Source organism: Bolinopsis microptera, chromosome 6 (genome assembly GCF_026151205.1).
Source record: "Bolinopsis microptera isolate Bmic1 chromosome 6, MBARI_Bmic_1.0, whole genome shotgun sequence".
In the NCBI taxonomy this organism is placed as follows: Eukaryota; Metazoa; Ctenophora; class Tentaculata; order Lobata; family Bolinopsidae; genus Bolinopsis; species Bolinopsis microptera.
The window spans coordinates 10,917,958-10,943,607 of record NC_087077.1 but is presented as its reverse complement, the minus strand read 5'-3'; the positions used below and the strand labels follow the sequence as shown (position 1 = coordinate 10,943,607).

The 25,650-nt window shown below is 38.0% G+C and overlaps 4 protein-coding genes across 4 annotated transcripts in view; all 4 read right to left on the bottom strand.

The window, feature by feature from the left end:
* Nucleotides 1–25,650, bottom strand: part of LOC134817087 (WD repeat and FYVE domain-containing protein 1-like) — a 66,149-nt gene that overhangs the window by 821 nt on the left and 39,678 nt on the right. The window contains exons 2-12 of the mRNA XM_063826194.1: nucleotides 8,738–8,879; nucleotides 8,465–8,532; nucleotides 7,723–7,790; nucleotides 7,028–7,082; nucleotides 5,967–6,059; nucleotides 2,920–3,093; nucleotides 2,508–2,634; nucleotides 1,088–1,193; nucleotides 819–923; nucleotides 542–672; nucleotides 112–220 (exon numbers count right to left, since the gene is read on the bottom strand). Coding sequence (XP_063682264.1) covers nucleotides 112–220; nucleotides 542–672; nucleotides 819–923; nucleotides 1,088–1,193; nucleotides 2,508–2,634; nucleotides 2,920–3,093; nucleotides 5,967–6,059; nucleotides 7,028–7,082; nucleotides 7,723–7,790; nucleotides 8,465–8,532; nucleotides 8,738–8,853 — 1,152 coding nt within the window. The 5' untranslated portion in view covers nucleotides 8,854–8,879. The remainder of the gene's footprint in view (nucleotides 1–111; nucleotides 221–541; nucleotides 673–818; nucleotides 924–1,087; nucleotides 1,194–2,507; nucleotides 2,635–2,919; nucleotides 3,094–5,966; nucleotides 6,060–7,027; nucleotides 7,083–7,722; nucleotides 7,791–8,464; nucleotides 8,533–8,737; nucleotides 8,880–25,650) is intronic.
* The window catches only part of LOC134817088 (uncharacterized), an 84,168-nt gene that overhangs the window by 36,369 nt on the left and 22,149 nt on the right, over nucleotides 1–25,650 (bottom strand). The gene's annotated exons all lie outside the window — the stretch shown is intronic.
* Nucleotides 9,296–11,459, bottom strand: LOC134817386 (uncharacterized). The gene is made up of 2 exons (XM_063826526.1): nucleotides 11,132–11,459; nucleotides 9,296–11,004 (listed from the first exon to the last, which is right to left on the bottom strand). Exons 1-2 carry the CDS (start codon nucleotides 11,457–11,459, stop codon nucleotides 9,296–9,298), a joined length of 2,037 nt encoding a protein of 678 aa, XP_063682596.1.
* On the bottom strand, nucleotides 13,409–25,319 carry LOC134817385 (uncharacterized). The gene is made up of 6 exons (XM_063826525.1): nucleotides 24,837–25,319; nucleotides 22,205–24,414; nucleotides 20,851–21,855; nucleotides 18,009–18,143; nucleotides 17,714–17,786; nucleotides 13,409–16,005 (listed from the first exon to the last, which is right to left on the bottom strand). The coding sequence occupies exons 1-6, from the start codon at nucleotides 25,317–25,319 to the stop codon at nucleotides 14,275–14,277; spliced, it is 5,637 nt and encodes a 1,878-aa protein (XP_063682595.1). The 3' UTR covers nucleotides 13,409–14,274.

Below are 25,650 nucleotides of genomic sequence, written 5' to 3'. Positions count from 1 at the left end.
CAACGGATTATAAAAATGATTGGACAAGCGTTTACTTACCTTCAATTTCGCTAAATCAAGGTTGAAATAATAAGCAACATGGTAATACTGTAAAAAAAGATAACTTCAAACCCGGATGACATTATCAGAAGCTCCCACAGCCATGAGTTTCTTGGAGTAGTCGAAATCAACACAAGTAGGCTCGATAAGAATGTTGTGGGTCAGAGTGCTACTGCGTAACCTGATTAATTATATTTTACTTTCATACTCAGTGACTTTCTACAAGAATACTAAATTGATAGCAGTTTCAGGAAGCACTAAACTAATTTCTATTTTATTTGATGGGAGTATTGGGAGATCATCAACATAAAATTGGATGACGTCCAAATTTCAACAGATTCCCGACAAAAGATACCCAAAATTACGTTAGCTTTAAAAGTTTATGTCAACATTTTAAATAAACTGGTCATATTCAGACAGTAACATTTCTGAGATGAATCTCGAACGTGGGCGATTCCCCCCAGATTACCAAATTTAACAAAATAACAATAAACAAACTTACTCTTCTTCAGAAATATCCTGATAGCATAGTTTGCATACTCTTACAGGATACTCGAACCCATAACTCGGCAGAATGGACTCGTTTGGGGAACATTCCCCACACACCGCCCTACCACACCGTCTACAGTGATGCTAAAATTTACAGTTTTTTAAATTAATTTTGACAAACCTTAGGGATCTACGGATGGTCGCGGTTAACAGTTGTGACGGACCGGAAAACAATAAAAGAGACTATTTCTTGTTTTGTTTGTTTTGAAATTAGTGTTAAAATTGTCTACCTGCCGTTTGAACATGACATTCTTCTCCTGCCAGAGTCTCTGGACATTCCAGAAGAATGGTAGTTTACATTCCTGACATTCGTTACTCTCTTGCCATAATGCAAACTGAAATTTAAATAAAGTTTAGTTAAACCTTAAAAAACTTGGAGTTGAAGTTTAAATAAATGGTTTGGAATTTATTAATACCCACACTGTATGTTGCAGTCATCAGCTGTTCTAGAATGATCATGATTCATGACAATTTTGAAACAAAGTAGAAGAACAATTACCGGTTTCCTTTCAGTTCTCAGATTCCACACAGTCATCTTCTTGTCCACACCAAAACTGAACAATAATCTGCTCGGTGCACAATATGCTATGTCGTTAACTCTCTCCCTAGTAAATGGGAAAAGTTATTAAATGTCCTTGAAATGCCCACAGGCTTTAAACGATGAATGGAATACCTGTGCTACACACATTGTGAAGGTTGACCTATTCAAAACAGTTGAGAGACTGTCATAAATCATAATAGAATGTTGTCTCAAATCTAAAGTGATATCCTACAATTTCTAGGGCCCGACTATTTTCAATGTTGACGGAATGAAATTGTGTTCATACGAATTTTGAATTTGAGAGGTTCCTTCCAAACGCCATGAAATTTTCTTACAAAATTGCATAAAGTCCAAAATTTTAAGGAATGGAATTGGAAGTTGCACAGTTTACAATGACGTAAAGAGGCAAACGTAGATTACAATTTCGTCATCCACCCGAACTGTTCTGTTCCTCGCCACAAGTGACAAATTTCTATGACCGGCCACAGAACAGGAAGTTAAACTATTGTTTTGAATAATTTAGGGCAAGAATGACATCAAATGCTTTCCTGTAACACCTTCTGAAATTGATGATTCAAATCACGAGAACTGCGATCTTTGTTTTTGAAAGAGTACAATGCGCACGCAATAATTGAAATTGCGCGGCACAAATTTTGCGCCAGGACGTATCCCATTTCTACAGACAAATTCGATATGTCGTTTCGCGCCACCGTACAATACAGATATAAAGTAGAAACCTTCCTGGTTCTCTCCAGATTTACTAGTCGAATTACAAGCATGAAAATGCTAGACACCAAATACTATTAAAATGCACTGCAAAATTAGTTAACATGTCTTAATTTACTGACTTGCAATTATCAGACTAGAAATAGAAAAGTATTTTGGTCCATAAATACTGACACAATTATAGATTGTCCCGCAAAAGCAATTTTGACAGCTCTAATAGGCACCTAGAAGCTAGATATAAAACATGGCGGACATTCTGGTATTATGCCATATAATAGACAGTAATTTCATTCGCTATGCATGCCAGAACAACTGTAAAAATTGACAGCTGCCTTAATTTTTGCATAACACAGAGCTATGACTCAATTGAAACAAACTTGAAATATGAGAGTAAATTTATCAGACTGAATCCTCTCCTCTACTGTAAGGCATGGTTAAACATGCCCTTTAAAACTCTTTTAAGAAAGCACTGTTTTTCTTCTCTTATTAACACCTTCTTTTAAACTAAATGCAGCTTTACCAATCAATTAGTATCATGATAATATCAGGATGCTTTTGCATATTATGCACATAAATTCCAATAATGTTAAAACTGAAAACAAAATCCATACCTTTGATGTTAACTGAAATGTTAATGAAGAAATAACCGTACCTGTGACAGTTGAGTTGGATAGCATTTCCCTTTCCCTCTCCTATTTCCCAAATAAATATACTCTTGTCTGCGCTGCAACTTATTAAAATCTGTTTTTCTTCGTCCCAAGTAAGAGATCTGATTGAACCTGAGGGTACACACAAATTTAGCACAGATTATTTTAATGGAAACGAAACCTGTAGTCATGCCTCTGATCTTAAGTGAGCAATAATAATTTCTAAGCTCCTAGAGTTAAAGATATAACACAAGAAAATTTGTTGAGTAGCCTTAAATCTACCGCATAAATTAAATATTCAAGTTATGTCCATAACTTAAATATGTTATAACATGAAATGTAATATTTAATAACTTAATGAAACAGTGGAAGTACCACTTTACAACATAAACTAACACGTCACTGTAAATCACAAACCAGCGTGTCCTTTAAGGGTTGTAACGAACTTAAACTCCTCCCCCTCCTCCAACTTCACCATATGAATACCACCACCGTAGTCCCCAATAAAAGCAAAGTTACTGATACGGTCGAAGGCGAGACACAGACACCAGGCTCCTGCCACATAGCTTCCTAGTCGCCTCCCTGTCTCTCCTGAAACAAATAGTTTGTTAGCAAATTATATAACATATTTCCTGTGTTTATAGAATGCGTTTAAAGTATGTTCACTTTGTAGTGGTATTCAAAGTTATGTTTTGAATCTACTAAGTTATTTTAATTATGGTATGCGTAATGTTTAACATAGTGCCCAACGACCTAGCATTGAATGAACCCGACCTTGTTAAAGTTTAACGTCAGAGGACTACTTGATAGACTAAATAACTTCAATATTCCCACTTAATAACCCTCTTTCGTTTGACGTAGATCACACATTCAAATGGAATAATTCACTAATGTACCATGTCGTGTATCGTTGTTATACAGTTGCAAAGGAATTGACGAAGAAGGTGCCAATATTTTTAAAACTCTGGCTAACAGCCATGTACCAGGAGTTACAACTGTGCACATTGAACAGTAAACTGTATGTAGGATTTCTTTACGGGTTTTGGATAACGGGAATTTGAAATGATATACGTAGGGACGTTGCTGAACGTTGAAATGTGCGACAGTTGCACTATTTGACGGTTTGCCTATATTTAGCTATTAACCTAAATAGAATCCCCCGCATTTCCCAGCTCATGTCTGGAGACGTTTGAGGTACTCAGTACCTACCTAAGTACCAACCTAAGTACCTACCTAGTTCATGGGAACTATAGTCAGGTAGTTTATTTCAGGCATGTAGCACTAGTAGTCGTGTTGATGGTTAAACGGTAACAGCGACTGACAGGTGTTTCATATCCTAACTCGGCATTCTCTGCCAAGAGTGCAGCATAAGTAAAGCAACCGTCTTAAATTAAGTTTCATTACATTCTTGTCCAAATGTTTGTCAAAAGACTATGCTTTACAAATGGGCATCAAAAGATTACGAAAAACTGCTCACATTTTCCCAAACTTTCAATTATGGCCTGGAGGGGAGTGTTTAAAACATATAAGTGGAAATGTTTATTAAGCAGGAGCTTTCAAAATACTTCAGCTGGGGATGATGGGGTAAAGAGGTGATTATATAATAATTAATATTATTATAGGATAAAGTTTCTCATGACTCTAAAGAGTCTGGGACTACGCGTCTTTCAAGCCATTATTATATAACTAAGCTAAATAGCAATCAAATAGTGTGCAGTTTAAAATGTCACTCGACCGTCACGCACACAGTACAAACCACTGTAAACCACCAAATTCAACGTTTCACGTACAGTTTCAAAAGAAGATTGAGGTCACCGCGAAACCTCAACCTTTTCCCTTTAAGCACTGCTTCTTTGGGTCGGCAGTTATTCTTTATTTATCAAAAAGACGCTGTCCTCACGACGATCATGACTAAATACGGTTTAAATGTCCTTACCTTGAAATTTGTCTGCCTTGTGGTAAACACGCAACATATTTCAAATTCTTGTTAAATTCAAATCCTTACAATTAGATGATGTAATTAAATTCTGTGTCGGTCAATTTATTAAATACCCAAGTAAATGATTAACACTTTTGGATTACATACTGTACAATGTAGAGTATGTAATCCAAAAGTGGTCATGGAACTGCTGTTTTAACCCTGATTTACCTTATACTATAAGGCCATAAGGCTTACAGTTTTCGTACCACTACCAACCCAATATAATGTCACAATGCAATGGAGGCCGGAGGGGCTTAATATCTAGTTATACGTGAAAGGTGGGCCAGAAATAACTACACTGGAGTCTGACTTGAGCTGTGTTTAACAGGAAGAGGTATAGGGTATCTTACCTGATCAAATGATTTTTAGCGTTTGAATATTTAAATTTAATTTTGGCCTCCCTGTAATAGCATGTAAAAATTCATCAGGAGAATTGTCTGAGCTAACCTAAGTACAGTAAAACCTCGATTTTCTGTGACCTGATTTACCACAAACCCCGCTTTTTCAATTCCTTTCTCCAAAAATCCGCAGTAAATCGCTGTTTTATTGTGCAGTGTACACGTAAAAGTACAACGCCACGATATTTATATTAGCTAGATACCTGCTAAAGAGAGGAGATAAGATGAAGTACAACATTAAGAGATAAGAAGTGTGAGAAGATGGGTACTAGCTGAAGAAGAGATAAGGTGGATGTGTACTACACTGGTACATTACACTAGGTGTGTAGGTGTAAGGTTATGTAATGTTTATATTTTACAATGTACAATGTACATTGTACATGGTAACTGAATATGACGGTGTAAACTCAGCTTATCTAGATATTATAGGTGATACAGCCACATTGAAAGGGGTGCATCTTGTATTCATTTATTCATGTGTCCTTTAGGAGTCGTCTCAAACCCTGATGTTACACATTTCTCTCTCTTTTCGCTATCTTACAACAACTAAACTTGAACCGTTTCTGTCCCAACCTTTTAGTTAAACCGATGCCAAGAATGTAATGAGATACTATGAATTTTATGCGAAATAAAATGGTGTAAAAGCTTACGTTCTAATATTATTTATATCGTTATTTTATAAAGTGATAATTTTAGCTTATTGATTAGCTTACTAGGCTGTGTTATCTAAGTGCTCTGAAAAGTTAATCTCCGAACACTTTCCACGAAATCATTTGTAAGTTGGTGTTTTAAAATTTACAGCTCTTCGGTTACTTGTAATTGTAATATTGTGATAAATTACTAACTTTCTAGGTGGCTTATTTAATGCCACTGGATTAATTTATTGAATAACATAATTATTGGACTAAGTTTTAGAAATTGGAGTTGTTAATTTGTGATTATATGCTTTAAATTATGTATATACTTAGCCAATGATTTCATAACTGAACAAGACTAAGTAATTCACATTATTTACAGTAGGTATATCTAATAGTGATGCTATCTCTAAATTACACATGTGATGCTATCTCTAAATTACAACTTACCAGTGTACCAATGAAAAGTCTTATCCTTTCCAACTGAAAGCAGCCAATCTCGAGTAGAATCGTAGATCAGATCTGATACTCTCAACTGATGAGCTGAAATGAGATTATTACTAATTATAACTAATTATCACTAATTGGGTGTCATTAACTCCCACTGATTAGTGACTCACTAATTGACTTGGTTCATGACTGGTTGGTTCACGTGTGATATCTGCAATAATGACAGAGTCACAATCTGAGTAGAAAATATCTACTCGAGTAGTAAGCTTTCCGTCTCTCGCACAGTCCACTCTCACAGTCCACTCTCACAGTCCACACAGTTCACACAGACAGACACACAGACAAACATTAGACAACAACCATTGAGCTGATTGTACGTGGTTAGTTCCACCACAGGAACATATCAACATGTACACACATCTTTTAGCCATCAAATTATAAAGTGGGTAAAATCGAGTGTGTAACAAATTATAAACTACTTCTCGAGTAGTCGTGTTGTTGTGACAATATATTGTGATATTATATTATAAATGCACAATTATATTATGTACCATAATTATCCGAATAATACTATTTAAGTATGTATAATGTTACATAATAGCATTATATAATAGCATGTATTGTCACTATAACCTGGAGTAGTATTCAGGGTAAGCACTAGAAACTATGAGTACATGTTAACACACTACCTCCAAATTATGCACATACAATGTTATTATATGTATTTATAAGGACGTTGAACAATGTATTGTATTGGCACGTTATACCATATTTGTATAATATTTGTATAATATTGAAGGTGCTTGGTGCGTGAAAATACTTACTACAATACTCACTAGTACAACGTCCATTATTCACAATAATACCAACTAAAACACTTAAAACAAAACTCAGTACTCGAAGTAATAAGTCCAACGATGTTATCAAAAATACTTACTAAAATACTTACTAAAATATTTACTAAAATACTTCCTAAATACTTACTAAAATACTTACTAAAATACCTATAAAAATATTGACAACAATACGTACAACAATAGTATTAACAAAATAATACTTACAGCTGTAGATCCTAAGTAGGGTAATCCTGTTTAAATCCTCTGTTATCTTGTAATGCTGAAAAGGTAACAAGTCAGCACGTGGAACCAGTAAAACCAGTAAAACCAGTAAAACCAGTAAAACCAGTAAAACCAGTAAAACCAGTAAAACCAGTAAAACCAGTAAAACCAGTAAAACCAGTAAAACCATGGTGACTGGTTTACCAATTTCAACTCGCTCATTGCTCAATGCTCAACCCAACACACCTCACTAATTACAATCCATTAAACAATTACCTCCCAATTAAACCCATTACCGCCCCATTACATGCCCTCAAATTGCATGTCTAACTTTCAGCCAATCAGAAGACACCACCCCAATAGAGTTACAAACAAAATTAGAATACAACATTGCCAAAGACAGCGCTGCGTACTATGTATAGTAAAGTATACATTCCAGAATGTATTTTGTACAACTTCCCTATATAGTAACAGTATAATACACAGTGTTCATGATATGTGTTGGAGTATGTTACTGGTATTTAGAGATCACGTGATTGGTTAGTTTGTCAATGGTATTACAGGTGTAAGCTTGCGGGGTTATTGCACGCATTCTTGGAATACCGTAACTAACGTGATCAGATAATTTGGAAAACTGTAGGTTTACTGAACTGTTTAATAGCTGGTTATAATAGTTGTGAGTTTAGTGTGTAACTCACGTTGATGCTGCCTGATTCGAGACCCACGAAGAGGTGGAAGTTCTCCATTGCCAGCGCGGAGACACACCCTGAAATACCGGACTATTAATAGAATCTCAGGATATTAGATATATGGCGTTATTTCGGGGTATCTAGGTTACTAGGAAACTAGGTTACTAAGTTACTTGAGAGTTACTAGGTTACGTGAGAGTTCGAGTTATTAGGTTACTTAAGAGTTACTAGGTTACTAGGTTGCTTGAGAGCCGAGACACACCCTAAAATACCAGTCTATTGATAGAAATTCAAGATATTAGATAGTTAGATATGTGAAGCTATTTCGGGATATTCGACATGTAATAATATTACAGTAATAACATTGTGTTTCAATCTAAAATGGTATGATTCTTTCTCATTAGTCATTCTTGTAATATCTCCAAATTATGTAATTGTGCTGACTATGCATAATATATGCAATCACTGCGAAACATAACATGATATAAGTGATACAAGGAAAATGCAAGCACACTGACGTATTGTAGACAATATAAAAGTTGGCACATTTGTGTTAAATGTTCTAAGCGAAACAATGAAATCAGAAAAAAATTACTGTAGTTTCTATTAGAAGTTTAATGAAAGACACGATTAATATCTATAAAAAGTACTTGATGACACTATAAGCAGTTTATAACACTATTAAGAATTTAACAGGAATCTTCAGAGTTGACTATAAGAATTTAACAGGAATTGAGGAGAGCTGACTTACATTCCAGAGTTTGACAGATAGAAGGCCAGTAATCTCCCGATGACCTCTTTATCCAAACTCTCAACGTCCTGCATGGCAGTGTGTATTAGAATAGTTCAAATAGGATATCGCCATATTAATAATATACAGTTACTAAAATACTTTCAAATCAGATTGGATCTAGCTTATTTCAATTTTCTGAATTAAATATGATTTAAATTGCTTTGAAACAGCAAAATCTTTAAAAAACAAACAATCTCCCTAGCGTATAAAATGTAATTTAGTTAAACTAACCTATCATCAGATACACTGATAAGGGCCGCATCGTTAGGTACGAGTATAACTCTGTTAACAGAGTTGGTGTGTCCAACTAATTGAGATACTAAAGCGGGAGCGCCGCCAACCACCATCACATCACCTTACATTACATCTACCTAGGGTAGGTTACTAGGTTACTAAAATGGTAACTAGGTTACTGAGTTACTATGTAACTGGGTTACAACCTGACCACCATCACATCGCCTTACATTACATCTACCTAGGGTAGGTTACTAGGTTACTAAAATGGTAACTAGGTTACTAAGTTACTAGGTAACTGGGTTACAACCTGACCACCATCACATCGTGTATTAAATTTATAGCTAAATATAATGTAATATCAGTCAAACTACGATACCTAAGTTTAAGTTTTGACAGTTATTACTGAAAGTAAACAGTTTCGCTGTGTTTAATTTCGGAGCAATGGAGCGCATCAATTTTTATTGCATTTCTCGGACACGTAGCAGCAAACTCTCATCTCATTTCACCAGTGCAGTATAGATTGTGCAATATGAACTGATAATGATATGTAGATTACATGAAGTTGACAGTGGTTTGTGTACAATCCTCTGTAACTCTGTACTGTGTAGTAGTTGTGTACAATCCTCTGTAACTCTGTACTGTGTAGTTGTGTACAATCCTCTGTAACTCTGTACTGTGCAGCAGTTGTGTACAATCCTCTGTAACTCTGTACTGTGTAGTAGTTGTGTACAATCCTCTGTAACTCTGTACTGTGTAGTAGTTGTGTACAATCCTCTGTAACTCTGTACTGTGTAGTTGTGTACAATCCTCTGTAACTCTGTACTGTGTAGTATAAGTAGTTGTGTACAATCCTCTGTAACTCTGTACTGTGTAGTTGTGTACAATCCTCTGTAACTCTGTACTGTGCAGTAGTTGTGTACAATCCTCTGTAACTCTGTACTGTGCAGTAGTTGTGTACAATCCTCTGTAACTCTGTACTGTGTAGTTGTGTACAATCCTCTGTAACTCTGTACTGTGTAGTTGTGTACAATCCTCTGTAACTCTGTACTGTGCAGTAGTTGTGTACAATCCTCTGTAACTCTGTACTGTGCAGTAGTTGTGTACAATCCTCTGTAACTCTGTACTGTGTAGTAGTTGTGTACAATCCTCTGTAACTCTGTACTGTGTAGTAGTTGTGTACAATCCTCTGTAACTCTGTACTGTGTAGTTGTGTACAATCCTCTGTAACTCTGTACTGTGTAGTAGTTGTGTACAATCCTCTGTAACTCTGTACTGTGTAGTAGTTGTGTACAATCCTCTGTAACTCTGTACTGTGTAGTTGTGTACAATCCTCTGTAACTCTGTACTGTGCAGTAGTTGTGTACAATCCTCTGTAACTCTGTACTGTGCAGTAGTTGTGTACAATCCTCTGTAACTCTGTACTGTGCAGTAGTTGTGTACAATCCTCTGTAACTCTGTACTGTGTAGTTGTGTACAATCCTCTGTAACTCTGTACTGTGCAATAGTTGTGTACAATCCTCTGTAACTCTGTACTGTGTAGTTGTGTACAATCCTCTGTAACTCTGTACTGTGCAGTGTAGTAGTTGTGTACAATCCTCTGTAACTCTGTACTGTGCAGTAGTTGTGTACAATCCTCTGTAACTCTGTACTGTGTAGTTGTGTACAATCCTCTGTAACTCTGTACTGTGTAGTTGTGTACAATCCTCTGTAACTCTGTACTGTGCAGTTGTGTACAATCCTCTGTAACTCTGTACTGTGCAGTAGTTGTGTACAATCCTCTGTAACTCTGTACTGTGCAGTAGTTGTGTACAATCCTCTGTAACTCTGTACTGTGCAGTAGTTGTGTACAATCCTCTGTAACTCTGTACTGTGTAGTTGTGTACAATCCTCTGTAACTCTGTACTGTGTAGTTGTGTACAATCCTCTGTAACTCTGTACTGTGCAGTAGTTGTGTACAATCCTCTGTAACTCTGTACTGTGTAGTTGTGTACAATCCTCTGTAACTCTGTACTGTGTAGTAGTTGTGTACAATCCTCTGTAACTCTGTACTGTGTAGTTGTGTACAATCCTCTGTAACTCTGTACTGTGTAGTAGTTGTGTACAATCCTCTCTAACTCTGTACTGTGTAGTTGTGTACAATCCTCTGTAACTCTGTACTGTGTAGTTGTGTACAATCCTCTGTAACTCTGTACCGTGTAGTTGTGTACAATCCTCTGTAACTCTGTACTGTGTAGCTGTGTACAATCCTCTGTAACTCTGTACTGTGCAGTAGTTGTGTACAATCCTCTGTAACTCTGTACTGTGCAGTAGTTGTGTACAATCCTCTGTAACTCTGTACTGTGTAGCTGTGTACAATCCTCTGTAACTCTGTACTGTGTAGTTGTGTACAATCCTCTGTAACTCTGTACTGTGCAGTAGTTGTGTACAATCCTCTGTAACTCTGTACTGTGTAGTAGTTGTGTACAATCCTCTGTAACTCTGTACTGTGTAGTTGTGTACAATCCTCTGTAACTCTGTACTGTGCAGTAGTTGTGTACAATCCTCTGTAACTCTGTACTGTGTAGTTGTGTACAATCCTCTGTAACTCTGTACTGTGCAGTTGTGTACAATCCTCTGTAACTCTGTACTGTGCAGTAGTTGTGTACAATCCTCTGTAACTCTGTAGTCTGTACTGTGTAGTTGTGTAAATCTGTGTTATGTTGTTCTGTACTATCATATGTGGAGCTCAGGGACTAATATCTTGCCAGATGAATAGCAAAGTTCTGAATAGATAATCAAGCTGGCAAGGTGAGTTTCAAGTTCGCTACCGCACCACAAAATTAATTGTTTTCGCTGCAATCTACATTCTCCATTGCACCTTATACATTGCATTGTTATATATTGCATCTCACTGCTCAGTTCAGTGTACATGTCTACTTTAGGTATAAGCTCCATACAATATAGCGGTAATACATACATAACATGTCCTACAGAGCGTGCACTAGATTTGAGAATTCAGCAGAGATGTTCTTTCAAATTGCAATACTTTGAAAGATTACTATTATTACAAAAATGGGCAAATCTAATAAAAGCCATAAGTTCATAACGTTTTTATTTTAAGATTCAATACATTCATGTTATAGCCTGTGCAGTGATTCTAAACTGAATTATCATTTGAAAAGATAGAACAAGTAAACTTAACCACCAATCAAGATAATCTAGAAATCAATACGATTAGCCAATAAAGAGACAATAACACTACTGTAGTATGTGTGACTGTGTGAGCACAGTGCTCTATAGCGTGAGGATGATCACATGGTCTCATGTTTCCAAAAATCACGTGATCAGTGAAAGCGTGTTGGATATTCTGAGCGTGTAAAGAAGAATTTGATGAAGGAGCGCGTCGATATCAACGTCCACTCGGCAGTTCATGTCGTCATCGTCCTGCAATGTGAACTGTGATATTGTCTGAGCATGTAATACGTCATGTGAAACATGGTGGGGCCTAGAATCAGATTATACTACATTACAGTCTGGACTACATGTAAAGTGGGTAAACAGTGCCTTGGTGCCGCTCAGATTTTGCCTCTTGGCTGGTAAGCCGAGTCTTGATCGATTAACTCAGCTTCTTCGGTACAACACAGACCGGAGGGTACTATTAGCCGCTTTGCCGGTGGTATCCTCCTGGTGTCCTGGGGTTTGGCAGGTTCCTCATTAAAAAAAAAAAAAAAAAAAAAAAAAAAAAAAAAAAAAAAAAAAAAAAAGTGGGTAAACAGTAAGATGTAAGGAGAGGCCCCCTGTGAGGAGTAAGGGGCATGTTAATTGAGGGTCAAACTTTAAGTTATATTACCTCTCTATTTTCCTTGATACAACTAAACTTAACCTGATGTAATGATGTAAGTTTCTAAGTTTGTACTTTTGGGCGCGTCTGTGTTATTAGCGCACAAAGAGTCTGCATATAATGGAGCGGCACGTGTCAATATTGTATCAAACAATAAACAAAGATTCCAATAATGATATATTATTATCTAGTCGTTACTCTGGTAGAACCCACTTTAATGAGGTGTACGAGAGTGGGTCTGGTGTTCTCTGTTAAGTAATCATGTTACATCATTGAGTATAAGTAATTCGGTGTTTTCTCTAAAACTGGTTTAACAAGAATTAACCTCGTTTGTAGTTGATGGTGTGGTGAGGTAAGGGCTGGGTGAATTTGACCAACAAGTTTTGTTGGACTCCATTTTCACTGCTAGCTAGAAACAAAACATTAATCAGATACAGCCTTTAAATATATAATATAGAGGGCAATTATAATGTACGATTAAAATTCAGATAATCACAGATACAATTATTATTTATTAGTATACATGTGACAGTTAGAAATCACATGTACCAGCAAACAGAGAGAATTGGTACAGGATATCAGCTATTAAGAAGATGTACATTGCCCTTAAGTTTAGGCACGTGATATGACTGCCCAATCATGGGATATTTAGTCAGGTGATATGGGATGACTCCTGAGCTGTTTGATTTTTTATCGTACTAAGCTATCATTTCATCAGCCGAAGTCTAATTCAAATATTAGCAGATAATTTATTTTCTTAAGGCGTAAGCCGTTAAGTGATAATTTGCGAACTTTATTTAAACTTAGACTTGATTCTTGAAGTAAAGCAGTAAAACCAACCAATATAACCGGAAACGACAATAATAATGTTACTTTAAATATGTGAGCAATTCAAGGAATTTTAACTATTCTCTTCACCATATTAAAATCAAAGTTGTTACAATATTTTAAGGTTCAGCCCAGAAAAGTATGTCTTACAAACCTGCAATAAACCACAAAAAAGAAGTTGTTGTTTGGTGTATGAAACAGAAAATAAATTCGAGAAAAATACGTCTGAAAATATCAAACATAGTTATAATATGTATACATCGCACGTTTATAATGGGATTCTGTAATAGTCAAAACAGTATAAAATATCACGTGTGATCCTTGAACACTAAAACACTGTTATATTTACACGTCACAAGATGTGATAACCTAATACGTCACATCGATATATTAAGAAATTCGTTATTAAAATTTCGATCAGTTAAATCGACCGATTATAAACCTAGCCTATATAAATTTGTGTGCTAACATACATATAAGAAAATCATCATGGGCAATTCAAAAGGTCTCTGAGTAAAATTAGCTAAACACGATGTTATTAACATCTGAACAAATTCACGTAACCATTGAAAATAATCCAGTGTGGTGTGATGACGTATTTCGGTGTACCCCTTATTTAAATCATAATTAATAACATTATGATAATTCAGTTACCATATTAATTAATTGTAAAAGACGGCCCAAATAACCCCCAACTTAAATAAATTGGTTATATAAACAGATCCCTTGACCCTTGATAAAAAAGTTGACACGTACACACACAGAAAACGAGAGGCAGTTCAGCTCCATTTATTTGTACAGATTGTAGCTCTACAAAAAGTACTCTTCCCTTTTCTAAAACAGCACGTCTATAAGCGGATATCAATCAAATGTTCTGCAAATATCAGTACATAATTTCGTTAGAATTAGCGGAACAGGAAGCGACCTGTTTTGTCTTCTCGTTCCCAACACTAAAATCAAATACAATCAGTTTAGTTTCCTCAGTGCCGTTCCGACTGCCCACAGCACAAACCAACCTGGTTTTATCCAGTTGGATCCTCCAGACCACCCCTCCACTCCCTCCAGAGTCTAACTTTACAATGTCCCTGATAAACTCTCCTGTCTTGATATCCCACAGTTTCACAGTCCCGTCATCACTGGACGTCATGACATATTTACTGTTGAAGAGCAGGCACGTGACAGCACTCTGGTGTTTAGAAGGTCCGTCCAGTGTCTGTAAACAAGCTCCAGTCGTGATATCCCAGATCTTAACAAGTGAGTCAGCGTTACCTGACACCAGGATGTTATCCCGGAGTTCCATCCCGCTTGTCAGGGATCTGTGTCCACTGAGTACATGGAGACACGTCCCTGTGACTGCGTCCCATACCCTGATAGTGGTATCCAGACTACCACTAACAATGTGTCTCCCATCAAACTGTAGAGAGTACACTCTGTTATTATGACCTGTTAGAGAGTGGAGACAAGTCTCCGAGACTGGGTCCCACACCTTGACCAGACAGTCGTACGCGCCGCTCACAACACGTACTCCGTCGTACTGCACGCACCGTACCGCGGCCATGTGTCCTATCAGGAGATGTTTACACTCACCTGTTTGTACATCCCATACTCTGAGAGTAGCGTCTCGTGAGCCGGAGACACATATCTGGTTGTACATGGAGAGACATCTCACGGTGGAGGAGTGTCCAAAAAGGGTGTGGAGACTTTGTCCGGTGTGAACATCCCAGACTTTGATGGTACGATCAGTGGACCCGCTACAGATAATATCACCCTCAAACTGAGAACACCAGACTCCGCCAGTGTGTCCAGTCAGAGTGAGGAGACACTCACCCGAACTAACGGACCACACTTTCAGAGTACTGTCATCCGATCCACTGATAATGCGATCTCCGTGGAACTGCAGACATGTTATCACGTGATCGTCGTGTCCTTTCAGCTCCTTCTTTACAAAATTACGACCCGTCTTCCAGTTGTCATCAAGCTCTTGTCTCGTCAAGAATATCTTCTTCCAATCCAAATTATCACTATCGTCATCGTAATAGTGATTAGGAATTTCGGGTAACAACCTACATTTATCTTTCCAAAGCAAAGAGTCATCGCACAGGACCTTCCAGGATTTGCACGTTCTCATAGCATTCAACAGATCTTTTGGTTCCAAATACCGGAGGATCGACATTGCCAGCTCTTTAGGCAGTAACGTTATAAAATCCCTCTGAAATCTTGGTTCGATTTTTTTGAGAATATACCTAGCCTGGCCGGTATCACACATATCACTAAGCAAGTCCAGGGCTCCCAGTTTATCTGAATCTGTAAAGTGTTTGAACCCCTCCACCCACTTCATCACCTCGTTTGAGATCATGTCGGACTGTGACGAGAACCTCTTTCTCTTCCCAACTATACTCACATCTCTGGTGCAGGGCATTTTCAGGATGTCTTCGGGCAGCTTTGATTTTCTTTTGGTTGGTGTCTCTGGGGTTAGAGGCTCTTCGCTGGATGGCTGGGCATGTCTGGACCGTTTTCTAGTTGCTTTCATATCACTGACTGGACATTTCACTGGATAGTGTGGTTTGTTAGTAATGTGGGGAATAGGGTAGATTAACATGTTATTGTTATTTATCTCAAAAGTAAGGAAATTCGTAAGTTGCATAATAATATCTAGATAAAACTAGACTTTGTTTTGTTGAAGTTTTTCAGAAACAGAATTGGAAATTGGAATTGAAAACACGTTGGAATTGGTCTCCAAATACAAAAAAAACTTATTAAAAACTATCATTGACAATGATTACACTAACAAATAATTATCATGAATCATCCATGTAGATCGCAGCACTTACTCACTTGCACTCAGTGCATTATTATTTTATTATTTTCAAAAGCAATAAAATATCAAAGTGACTAGATAAAAAGACACGCATAATATACCAAATTACCAATTAATATTATAAAAAAGCGTAAAACCATCCATTTAGAACATTAGTGTCGTCAGTAACCATGCTTACTATGCATACTATACATAATATGCACGATATGTACGCTATGCATAATATGCATAACCATGCAAACTATAAGACCAGAACCAACGAATTCTAGGTAAGAAATTTATTCAAGCAAACGAGCTTTTCTCAGGGTATTACGTATATTAATTGAAACAGACATTTGAAACGCACTATGAAAATATAATTATAACATCTTCTTAAGAAAAGTATATTCCAGAGATTAAGCAAACTGTGTGGGCTGTAAACCATTAAAATACATTCCAGCTGTTAAAACTCATTAAAAATCAAATTTACGAGAATCACCTGCTCATCAGCCAATTAACATACCAAAATAAATTAGGAGAGTGCTCACTGATTTACATTAGAGGAAGTTTGTGAGAGAGTAGAGGAAGCATTTAATTCAAAGATTTTTAAGAAAACTATTATGTTAGCTGTTTTAATACCCACTTGATTAATGGCCTACATTAGCTCATTCCAAGCTGAACAACCCTAGATTTAAAAACATCATTTTAGAACTTTATTGAAGGTGATCAGAACTTTGCTGAATCGCATCAACAAGCTTTTAACTTTGTACTTAACGTTTTGATAATTTTAAAAGTCGTATCAAATTGCAAGTTTTACTGTATTCCCTAATGAACTGGCAACTTATTGATCTCCACTAAGATAGAATAAATGAGTGTTAAATTTATAAAATAAAGTGTTCCAAACGTGAATAGCCTCTTGCAAAAAAATTACAGTAATAGTAATGTGCCCAATTGAATTAATATTGAATCTCGAAATAATTTATGGAGTGGTTCAAAAACTGCAAAATCTGATATCTTTGGGTAAAAAGGACTATAGACCACAGTCCATGATTAATTCGTGTTAATGCATACCTGTGTATGTACTTCTGAACTTTCTAAACCAAGAGTTCAAATATTATCTCTAAAATAAACCAAAAAACATCACCCCAAGTCCAAGATGCATCTTTATCTTTGTGATGTCTTTTAATGCCCATCAAGGGCTCATCTGAAATCAAATACGGAGTTAAAATAAAAATGGTGGCTGTTGAGTTACATATAAAAAGCCACTGAACTTTGAAGAAGGAAAAAAAATCATCAACATTTTGATTTTAGTTCAGCATGTGCTCAATACAATTCACCAATAAAAATAATTGTTCTCTCTCTCCCTCTCTCTCTAACTCTCTCTCTCTCTCCCTCTCTCTCTAACTATACCATTTAAAACTCGAAGTATTGTATTCAATGTATCTATTAAAACTGAATGCTAACCTGATGTGACTTGAAGAATGTATGAAGTGTTGTAGTATTGTGCTGAAGCAAAGACCCCAACCCTAACAGGAGAAGAGAAAGTCTCTGGTATTTGGATAACTTCGAGACCGGTTGTTGCACTTATCATGTCGTAACTGGAACAGCAGATTTAAGATAGTTTCGGCCATATATCCTTAGCTAATAGTTTTCAGGTCTATAGCCAGTGCAGTTGAAGATGTAACCAACAGCAAATAGTCTAGCTAAAATATAATTGATAGAATTTCATGATTACTTTAATTATGATTACTTAATCATATTTAAAACACAACAAATTGGATCGAAAGGTGAATGTTAAGGAAAGCAAAACAATTACTTACTCATAGTATGTAGGATTAGAAGAACCTTGAGTAACATACAAGTCAGCATCTCCAGCGTGAGTGGAGAGCTCGAAGGTCAGCGGAGAATTGAAGGAGAATACATAGAAGTCATACTGCAATGGCTCTATGACACCACTGAAAAATAATAATATCTTCATAACCAAAAAAGTGCGGTCATATTCGGCCACTATCCGATGTTTTAGTAGTACTTTGAAACATTATTTGCCTGATTACAAAGCATATATTAAGGTTCTGTTACATGTGTTAACAAAATCATCATTACCTTAGAGTTCGGGAGTCTGCATAATCACATAAAGCTATTAAAAAAACTGTCAGCCAATACAGCATATAACTTCCACTGACCTACGTGAATAGTGTGTTAAAAACTTATCTAAAGATTATGGTAAATTCAATCATATTCAAAACAAACCAATGACTAGAAATTGTGATGCTAGTTGATGTGCTATCTAATTTGATCAACAATAAACTAACAATTTGATTATAACAAAATTCCCACAACCCAGCAATGCAACACAAATTTGTTTGATAAAAGAGCCGGTTGCTTAAAAAAAATCAATCATAAAATCTTTCTTTGGATCTGATAATGGGTCTGTTAAAGGATACTTTCAAATCTTTAATATCAAACAAATAAATGAGCAACTTGGCATTCCAGTAAATCTTATTCAACAACGCAAAAAACATGTCTTATCAAAAAATATTATATGGGGTGTCAAAAAAACGCTGGGGCTTCTTGTACCCCCAAATATTTTTCGAGCTGATTGGATATTCATTAAGCGCCTTTTGAAGGAATTTTAATGGAGTTTTCGACACAGAGTTAAGTCTTTGGGTGATACCAAAAGACATACCCCGATTTAGCGCTACGATATACCGCAAACCCCGATTTTCCACAGGCATTTCTTTTCCCTAAATGAGGCTTAACATACATGATGTACACAAAAAACCACGATTCACCCTAACCCCGATTTACTGCAGTTTTTTCCTTTCCTCAAACTCGGTAAATCTGGGTTTTACTGTAATAAGCACATGGATTATGAATGGCGTTTACTAATTCACTTCAGTGGCGAAACTTTGCTTGTTGGCGCCCCCCGCTCAGTGACGAAAAGCGCCCCCCTAAAATTTTTTGTGTCCCTCTAAAAAAAAAAAAAAAAAAAAAAAAAGTTGGGTACTTTTTTTCTCGCCCCCCTACAGCTTTTTGCGCCCCGTGAAGCAAAAAAGGTACCCCAAATATTTTATTCGCGTCGGCCGAACGCTAAATTGGACAGGGAAATACACAAACAAGGCGTTTTTTTAGTGAAAGGGCCTAAAATTCAGGAAAATTGCGCCCCCTTAGACGGCGCACCAAATCCTTGGAGGGTAATTTAGTGGGACAGATTATGGATACCCATGAACACATGGGATGAGCTGCCGAAATCGGAACAGCAAGAATACCAATGATCTGTCCAGTGGCGTAACGTTGCCTGTTGGCGCCCCCCTGCCGAAAAAAGCGCCCCCTGTTGGCGCCCCTCCCCTTTTGGTGCCCCTCCCTAAAATTGAACAAATTAGGTGATTTTAGAGAATACGCCGGTAAAATCTTTAAAAAAGTGTGTATCTAGAGCAAAACGCGCAGTTTTGCTAGTACTTTAGTTAAGTTTTCGAAATTGTCCCACATTCAAACGACGATTTGGCGCCCCCCTAAGACGGCGCCCCCCTGCTCAGCGGGGTCAGCAGGGCCTTTCGTTACGCCACTGGATCTGTCGGGTCTTTCAATGGATTGATTTTACAGAAGGGACTGTTTAAGGCAGTGGCGTAACGAAAGGCCCTGCTGACCCCGCTGTGGAGGGGGGCGCCGTCTTAGGGGGGCGCCAAATCGTCGTTTGAATGTGGGACAATTTCGAAAACTTAACTAAAGTACTAGCAAAACTGCGCGTTTTGCTCTAGATACACACGTTTTTAGAGATTTTACCGGCGTATTCTCTAAAATCACCTAATTGGTTCAATTTTAGGGAGGGGCACCAAAAGGGGAGGGGCGCCAACAGGGGGGCGCTTTTTTCGGCAGGGGGGCGCCAACAGGCAACGTTACGCCACTGGTTTAAGGGAGGATCGAAAGTGTCATATTTTGTCATCAATCAGAGGAATTTTATTCGTGCTACCTGAGCTGAGCGGCAGTGTCCAAATTGATAGAAATACAGTCAACAACAAGTTTGTGGAAGTTTTACTCTCAACTGTCAACCTTTATGTTTCAAACCAAACTTGTAACGACTGAGTTTCAATACAAAAATTATTCAAACAATATACACATAATATAACAATTACCCTATATAAAAATTCAATATAAATTCAATAGAAAACTAAATAAAAATTATAAACACCCTTTTAGTAGTATAAGTAAGCCAGTTTAAAGAACTGGCTCCAAATTTATATTTAATTCTGCTATTTTTACTGCACTACTACTTTTCAACCCTGAGTTTCAATATTCAATTTTAACTTAAATTGTTTGAAAATGTTTCGAACAGTATACAGATAATTTCAGCAATGGTAATTGCCTAGCTACTATAAGGATAGACATCCTCAAAAACTCAATATATTTTTTAAATAAAAAATTATTCAAACAATATACACTTAATATAGCAATGACCCTATATAAAATCAAACCTTTAAGAATATACAAAATTCCCTAAGCACTCAAAAATTACCCTTGGCCTTGTGGCTCCAAGTTAAGATCTAGACTGTTTATATTAACAATGTTTTTCTCGCACCTCTGTCTCCACGGAGAGAAATCACTGTTGTTCTTAGGATTTCAAAGAGAAGGCGCTTTCTGATGTAACCTACAGCATCCGAGTACCTCTGGCCAGTGTGGTACTCCATCTTACTGGCCAGCTTTTTTACCAGTCTTTCAGCTTCACTACCCATTCCACCAGAAGTCGAGAACACTAAAGGTGTGAAGCTTCCTTTCTCCACTTCAAGAACCCTTGCGTTGTAACATCGCTTTTTCTCATTTTCATGGGACTGGTACATTGCTGGGATCGATTTGCTTGCATTGGAGGGGGCTGGGGCATGAAATACCCTTACATCAAAATATGCCCTCTCTGAAGCATTCCAAATCGATCTTGCAGAAATGTCCAGCCTAGCTTGGTCTCCAAGTACTGTTCCCTTAGGCAACTTCAGACCATCAACTGGAAGAAGAACTGGCTCAGTCTGCACATCCTTGCATTTCACAGTTCTCATTAGTTCAGCAAAGGTGTCTCTCAGCGAGTTGTTCCGCAGTGACACATATCCACCGAGTTTGCAGATAAGCGCATGGTTTGCTGAGAACTTTTGGCCACACGTACATGTCTTAGGGCTGTCCTTTAAGTTCAGGTTGTACCTGAGAGCTAATGCGTCTGAGAACTGTTGTTTGTTCATCAGATATCCGTACTCTTTTAAAGGTAGTGCTGTTAACCAAGCACTTGCCCCTTTCTCAGCAGCTAGTTGGAACATCAACTTTGCCAGTGGTGTTGACTCGAGCTCCTGGCGTATTTCCGCTTGTTTTTGTCGATAGAAGAGATTTCTTTCAGTTGTTATCTCAGTTTTCACTCCTTTGCTTACTCTCCAGTCCTCTGTGTAGTTGTCTACCTGCTTGAGAATAGCTTCTTTAAGGGGTTTTGTGGCTCTACATGAGAATTTGTACTCTCGGTCTGCCATGTCCATCATAACTGGTATACCCAATCCTCCATATCTTGGTGGTAGAGCCATTATGTTCCTTAGTTCATCAGTGCAGCTAAACAGCCTGTTGATGATAGCTGGGATAAACTCATCGCGTGTTACTTGTTCCAGAGGAGTGAGCCTATCTGCAACTCCTGGGGTAGTTCTGCACACATAGTTCCATCTTTTACTAAGCCCATACATGTATGCACTGTATGCTATTTGAGGTTCTCTTGATGCTATATCACAAGAGTATTATACCCAACATTGACCGGCGAACTGATAGCTACTTCAGAAGCAATGAAACTACAATCTTCTAGATAAAATGAGTCATAGTACTTTCAGCCGGAGCCATCATAAGTGACATAAATCTAAAAGATAGTATGGTTAGTTTCTAAATATAAACTCAAACTCTGAAAAGGAAACTGCCGTGAAATATGAAACATCAATAAAAGGACCAATTATTTAAAAAAATAATTTATGGAAAGCCCCTCAGGCAAAATAAAAATCAATTATGCAATAAAGGAATCTTAAAAGGGTTTGTACTATTCATTCCTGAGGGGCGGAGGGAATTTAAGGCATGTATATATCGGTGCTCCTTAACATCTAAACTACTAGGACTTGAATTTTCTAGGATACACACTGAAACACTATTGTTAAAATTTTCCTTCTGAGTCAGTCCATGCTCTATATGGAGGTGGAGTCCTACGCAGTTTGAGTCATCATCCGTGTCAACCTTTTGCCCACTGATGATCTTGTAGAATGCTCTTCTGTGTTCGCCAAACCTTACCCGTAGCATTCTGGTGGATTTGCCTACGTATGGTTTCTCACACAGTTTACATCTGATCAAATATATGATGTTGTAAGTGATGCATGTACCTGGTGCTGGTTTTACCCGTTTCCCATTGATGCTGATTTGTGTAGCACTATCAATAGACTCACACGTTGCACAGTTCTTCTTTCTACACGGCCTTGTTTGACCATGCTTATTCCCCAGAGCTATTTCTTTCACCTTAACCAACCGGCTTTTGAGGTTGCTTCCTGTTTTCTTGACAAATTGGAAGAACTTTTTGCCATTCTTCTTTTCTTCAAGGGTGTTACTCTGTTGTTTTGAGTCACTCAGGTTACAAAAACTTCTGGTCTTCTTTAAGTTCTCCTCATACTTTTTCACTGTGGTGACAATGTCAGAGTCACTTCCGTAGGTTGAGACAACCCTTATTGGTAGGATCTCTGGCTTCAGTGTGTTGTCCTTGGGAGGTCTTCGTTCAAGGTTTCTTTCTGAGTTGAGAACTTTTTTGCTAATGTTGTTCACCATTTTTGAGGGATAAGCAGCTGCCTTGAATGCTTGGCTTAATTCACTCAATCTGGTTTCCAGTCGTTCTTGTGAGTTGATTATTCTCCTGAGTCTGATACACTGGCTGTAAACTATTCCACTATAGATGTGGTTTGGATGTGCACTGCTAAAATGTAGATAGCTCCTTGAATCTGTTTCCTTGATATGGAGGTCAGTTTGTAAGTTTCCCTCAGGGTCGAAACAAAACTCGATATCTAGAAAAGCCACAGGCGTGCCAACTTCCTTCCATTGGGATTCGTCAATGAGTAGCCCATATTCTTTCAAGGATTTGTTTACATCGGAAATCCACTGGTCAAATTTCCTTTCAGTGCTGTAGAAGAAACCTGCACCATCGTCAATGTACCGTCTTACAGTCCTGACTCTCTTCATCATGTCAGTGTTACTGTAAACGCATTTGTTCATTACATAAAATACAGTTATGTTGGCCAACTGCACACACAGACTTCCACCTGTAGGCACTCCGTTCTTTTGGACGTACCACTTGTCTTCGAAGCATCCAATAGAGGATCTTAGACTGATATCAACGAGGTCGACCAGCCAATCACAGAGTGCTGGTGTCCAGTCTGGTCTGGTGGTATTCATTGCATGATGAACGGCTTCCTTGACAAGTTCAGGGTTTAATGAGTCGTAGAGAGCTTTGAAGTCGAAAGTGAAAGCTCGGAGGGCTCGTTTGTCTGTTTCAACTTCATTGCATACTTCAAGCCATCTCAGTGCCTCCGTTGAGTCAGTCAGTAAGTCTTCGCAATAGTCCTTTTCAAGATTTTTGAAGTACTCACTGGCCAAGAAGACATCACTCCTTTTTGCTATTCCTTCCTGTAGTGCAGTGACTAGTCTCACAGGGGGCTCTATGCCTGGCACAAGGTCTTTTCTCTTCAATTTGTGGATCTTCAAACTCGGGTAAAAGTAGGCTTTTCCTGGCTTGAAATATGAAGAAGTGCTCTTTGCATTGGTCTTATCTTTCCCCTCTTTTGTGCTATCATTATCAGAAACACCCATGACACTTTTTGCAGTCATCGGATGGATAAAACCTTTCTCTTTACCTTCAACCCATTTGAGGAATAACTCATGGTGTAATGTTTGGGTGAGATCTTCCTTCAGTTCAGTATAGATATTCGGGTTTTGGAGCTTCTCAAGTGTCTTCTTCCTTAGTGTCTCTGGGTTGATAATGATCACTGCACCTCCTTTATCAGCTTGAACAACGGATAGTTTTCCCTCATTGTTCATGCACTCAAGCCATTTTAGGCCCTCAGTCTCTTCCTTTGACAAGTTCTTCTTTGTGTCGCCTCTTGTAGTTTTCTGAATGGTCAATCTCTGGTCAAGGTCCGCCTCCATACTCTTCACAATATCATTAACACTACTGTCATCTGATGACTGTGATGAATAGTATGATTTTTGATAGAGTTTTGGTGGTATTTGGGGCAGGTTCGGGGTTTCAAACTGGTCATTGCTGTTAAGTGACTGATTTGAAGACTGAAGGATCCTGTTCGTTGTTAAACGCATGTCCAATCTTGTTCCTTCAACATCAAGAGAGGGTGTAGGTACAAAGCCCAACCCTTTTCCAAGTACACACACAGCCCCGGGTGATGCTATATCACTTAATTGTTTAAGATCACGACACCATTCTTGAACTTTTTCCTCGATGAAAGCCCCTTTTCCTTCATCAGTTCCGATAAAGCTGCCCAGATATCGTCGACCAATACTTGTCACATTGACATCTGGGAACAAGTTTCTTGCCTTCTCTTCGTGCTCAGGCTTGACTATCACCCATGTCTTGGAAGATTTAGGGTTGTAACCAAAAAGTGGTCCTTTAATGCAGAGGTTATCCACCATTTCCTCATTTCTTCCAGTTTTCCCCCAGCAGCAGAGTCATCAGCATACCAGATCTGAGTCACTTTTCTCTCAATGTTCCCTGCATCAATCAATGGTATTGTACCACATGCATAAAATCCCATAGCAGGTGGATCACCTTGTGTTGTCCCTTCTTCACTAAAAAGATGTTCATCTTCTCCTGCAATAAACAGTCTAGCAGGCATTCTGTAGGTGTTCATAATGTAGGTAGCAACTTCTGGACATACAATATACATGTTGTTAAGAGCTGCCTCTCGGTTCAGCAAGTTGAATGCATTCTCTGCATCCACTAAGATGATGGCTTCAGTTTCAGGATCTTCAAAGCAGTCCCTCGCAGCATGAACAGCTGCTTCCACTCCTCCCTGAAGACCAGCACACACTTGAATAGGAGCAGTGGCACCAACCAGATCCTTCTGTAGGAGGGTCATCACTGTCTTCCCTATTATCCTTCGTAAGACTTCACCAATGCCAACAGGCCTGACGCCAGGCTTTTATCCAGGGGAACAAGTCGACATGCTGTCAATGAGGTCAACATCGTTGGATCCAGATTCCTGACACATAGTTTCCTTGCTATCCCTGCTATAGCATTGCATAGATCCTCACACTTCTTACCAAACTGTTTAGAACACAGTAGTCTCTTCCACGCATCCGCATCCATTCCTGAAGGCCCTGCAGCACCCTGTACTCTCTTTGCTGCTTGTCTTATCGATTCCCCGTCAATACTGTCAAAGATAACCGGCTCTACTCTCCTCACTGGTC

What these genes read in the sequence shown, in the direction of transcription:
- LOC134817386 (XM_063826526.1), bottom strand. Translation starts at nt 11,459, where the DNA reads ATGATAGTACAGAACAACATAACACAGATTTACACAACTACACAGTAC. An exon ending in GTACAGAGTTACAGAGGATT is followed by an intron (nt 11,005 to 11,131) that starts GTACACAACTAC and finishes ACTACTGCACAG; the next exon opens with TACAGAGTTACAGAGGATTG.
- LOC134817385 (XM_063826525.1), bottom strand. Translation starts at nt 25,319, where the DNA reads ATGACCCTCCTACAGAAGGATCTGGTTGGTGCCACTGCTCCTATTCAA. An exon ending in CATTAAAGGACCACTTTTTG is followed by an intron (nt 24,415 to 24,836) that starts GTTACAACCCTA and finishes TATTCATCACAG; the next exon opens with TCATCAGATGACAGTAGTGT. An exon ending in TTTAAGATTCCTTTATTGCA is followed by an intron (nt 21,856 to 22,204) that starts TAATTGATTTTT and finishes CTATGTGTGCAG; the next exon opens with AACTACCCCAGGAGTTGCAG.